Here is a 3,252-nt window from a genome sequence, read left to right on the forward strand (position 1 = left end):
CTGGATAAACTAGTAGCCTAGCCTACATAATGTTATAATCAAATTATCCATAATTTATTAAAAAAACAAAAAGAAGTTTTCATTGTTGTTTTAATACCATAATGTTTATTGTCTTCATCTACTTGTTTAATACATGTAATAAATTGTCTTGTGTCATTCTGTCATTTTTATTAGATATGAGTTTAGCTTGGTCCAGTCTAATTCTAACGTGTGTTTTGTATAGCTTTCAGGGGCTTTTAAAACTAATGCAAACTCGAGTCCTTTTAATGACAGCCCCTGTAATGTGTGCTGCCTTTTAAGTGCAGGAGTGACGGGCTTGTAATTTGAGAGTCTGACCGGGGGTATTATTACCTAAACCAGCACAGAGTCTGAACGGTCCAGATGTTGAAACAGACACAAGGAAGGACACGGCGAGGGTTTATGTGGCTCACGCCTGTTGATTTCGCCAAAGACCACAGAAAGGGCACTGGATCAAAGTTTCATTCCCAAAGTGCGGACGTTTCTGTGTGATTGAGCTGTTTTCGTGTCGGGATTACTCGGCATTTCACGCTCTGGACATGCGTGGGGCTGGAGCAGGGGGGCTTGTGTGAAGTTTGAAGAGCTGAGCTGAAGGTAGGCTACTATTGACTGTGATAAGGCAGAGGTGGGTATGATGGCTTCCCCTCTGTTCATACTGATAGCCTGCCTGGTCTCATTGCGTCTCGGAGGAGCTTTCTTTTCGGGACCCCTCCACCCGGAGATGTCCAACGGCACTTTTCATCATTATTTCGTGCCGGACGGTTTTTATGAAGATAACGACGATCCCGAGAAATGCCAGATGCTGTTCAAAATGACCGACAATCGCAAATGCACCCTGGACGAGGACCAAGACTCAGTGATCCGGGACGATTTCACCATCATCAAGCGCCACATCGAGGACGCGGCGCGGGTGCTCGAGGGCATCGGGAAGAGCATCTCCTTCGACCTGGATGGAGAAGACAGCTATGGGAAATATCTGAGACGGGAGACGACCCAGATCACCGAGGCGTTTTCCAACTCCGAGAAGTCTCTGCTGGAGCTGGAGGTGAAATTCAAACAGAGTCAGGAAAACGAGCTGAAAGAGGAGCACAAGATCAGCGACGACTTCCTGAACATGATCGTGCACACGCGCGACGTGTTGAAGGAGACACTGGACATCTCGCTGGGACTGAAGGACAAGCACGAGCTGTTGTCACTCATCATCCGGAGTCACGGGACCCGGTTAAGCCGCCTGAAGAACGACTATATGAAGGTGTAGAGGACTGTTTGTCTGCCTTCAGTAAGCAGGCAAATCTCAATCTGTCTCTATGGCAAGGCGTTTTAACATTCATTTCTTAAAATTAACTAGTACTGTATGTTACTTGTACTTATTTTTAGTAGGCTAAATTACTAATCCCACCAACTGTTATGTTTTTAGTTTGCATAGAAACCATTCATTATAGGTACTAGCCTATGTAGGTTATTAAAAAAGTCTCATACTGTAACTATCGAAATAGTCCTGCTTTATTGTACTGTATATTCACGGCAAATAGCCTACCTATTTACACTATCTCAGTTGTTAGTACAAGTAATATTTACAATCTCACAAGCATACACTGGTCTTATAAATAGGTCACAGTTTGTAGCCTATTTAATTATTAGCATATGAAACTAGAATATGGGCTATATTTCAGTAGTTACAAGAACAAAAGGAATAGTTACTATTAAAACTATAGGTAGTACAGCAAAAAAAAATGGAACACATACTAGTCAGAAGTGAAAAGTTGATGTCCACAGAACCACAGATCCCTGGAGAATTCACTGGAGGAAAAATAGGAAAACATTCAGAATAGTCACTATCGTGATAGTGAGTAGCAGAAAAGAATTAATAGATGTACAATTTATTAGTAACTAAAAATAAGTACTAGTAACAAAAATATATGCTACTAATTTTTAAGGAATAAATGTTTGTTTTTTTCTTTTGTTTTCTGTAGCTACTTGGCAAAATGATGCAGCTATTTTGTGCAATAAATGAAAGCCAGTATTCACTTAATAGCAGCAATCAAACATGATGGACAGGCATTAAATGCTTTAAACTTGGCAATACTGCCATTTAATGACATTTGCAGCTTATTGTAATATGACTGGAATCTCAGTCTAACCAATATGGAGGTTTTACCTCTAAGAGGAGACATACACAACACTGAGTTAGATTCAGTGTTAGGTTTCTCACTATTTTCTCAGATAATGATGGCTGTGTTTGTGGAAACATTTGCTCATTTGCATTGGCATTACTTGAATGTTTCAGAGAAAATTCATGTTGGCTAAACAGAAGGAATATAGTTTTCATAGCTGTCATAATCATATTTACATTCTTATAAGCGCATGTACATGGAATAGTTTTTTAAACATTCAGTCTGACAATCCTCCAAAAGATATATGGCATGAACATATTAAAAACATAAATTTTATTATTATTGCTTTCTATGATATATTAGGAGGAACACATTTGCTCTTCCTTGTACATGTTATGTTTTGTGTGCCCTAAGAAATCTATATATTTTATAACAAGCTTTTATAATATTAAACTGTGAGTGTTTGTATTTATGAAAAAAGCTTAACAGTATTCATTTTATGAAACTGTGCGCGTTGTATCAAGTATTCTTGTAATCCTCTGAGAAGTAATGGGAAAAGAACCATCTGGGATGACATATTCCAGACAAACCAAGATGACTGCGGGCAGGAATATTGGACATAAAGCGTTCTACCATGTGTAGTTCCATTCCTGAGATATATGTTGTGTATATTCCTTTTTGTAATAAAAATCTTCAAGGTAGTGTGTGTGCTAGGAAACACATCATTTTAAAAAACATAACAGGTCAAATAAGATTTGAAGAAATTGTTCACAGAAAATAGAAAATTCAGTTATTCACCTTTATGTTGTTTCAAATCTGTGACTTCTTTCATATTATTTATGAACGGATCTTTCTTTAATTCTGATTCACAAAAATGATTCATTCTGAAATGGGACTGATCTGGTTTTCAAGACTGACTCAATGATCCAGTTAAAGGCTTACTGGAGAGGGAGATTGTCAGTGAATTATGAATTTTGGTTTGTTTTGCAAATCTACAGTATATGTGTGTACCATATTAATGATACATTTATGGTGCTTTTGAGTTTAATTTAAATCTTTGAAGCTTTCCAAAATAATTCCAACATTTATGCCAACACTATTCAGAGTCCTTAAAACTATG

The 3,252-nt window shown here is 37.8% G+C and overlaps 1 protein-coding gene across 1 annotated transcript; it reads left to right on the forward strand.

The window, feature by feature from the left end:
• Positions 1–202: 202 nt before the first annotated feature.
• Positions 203–2,833, forward strand: fibinb (fin bud initiation factor b). The gene has a single exon (XM_079866323.1). It carries the CDS (start codon positions 650–652, stop codon positions 1,274–1,276), a length of 627 nt encoding a protein of 208 aa, XP_079722449.1. The 5' UTR covers positions 203–649; the 3' UTR covers positions 1,277–2,833.
• The last annotated feature ends 419 nt before the right edge of the window (positions 2,834–3,252 follow it).

Source organism: Squalius cephalus, assembly GCF_949319135.1.
Source record: "Squalius cephalus genome assembly, chromosome: 3".
Taxonomy (NCBI): domain Eukaryota; kingdom Metazoa; phylum Chordata; class Actinopteri; order Cypriniformes; family Leuciscidae; genus Squalius; species Squalius cephalus.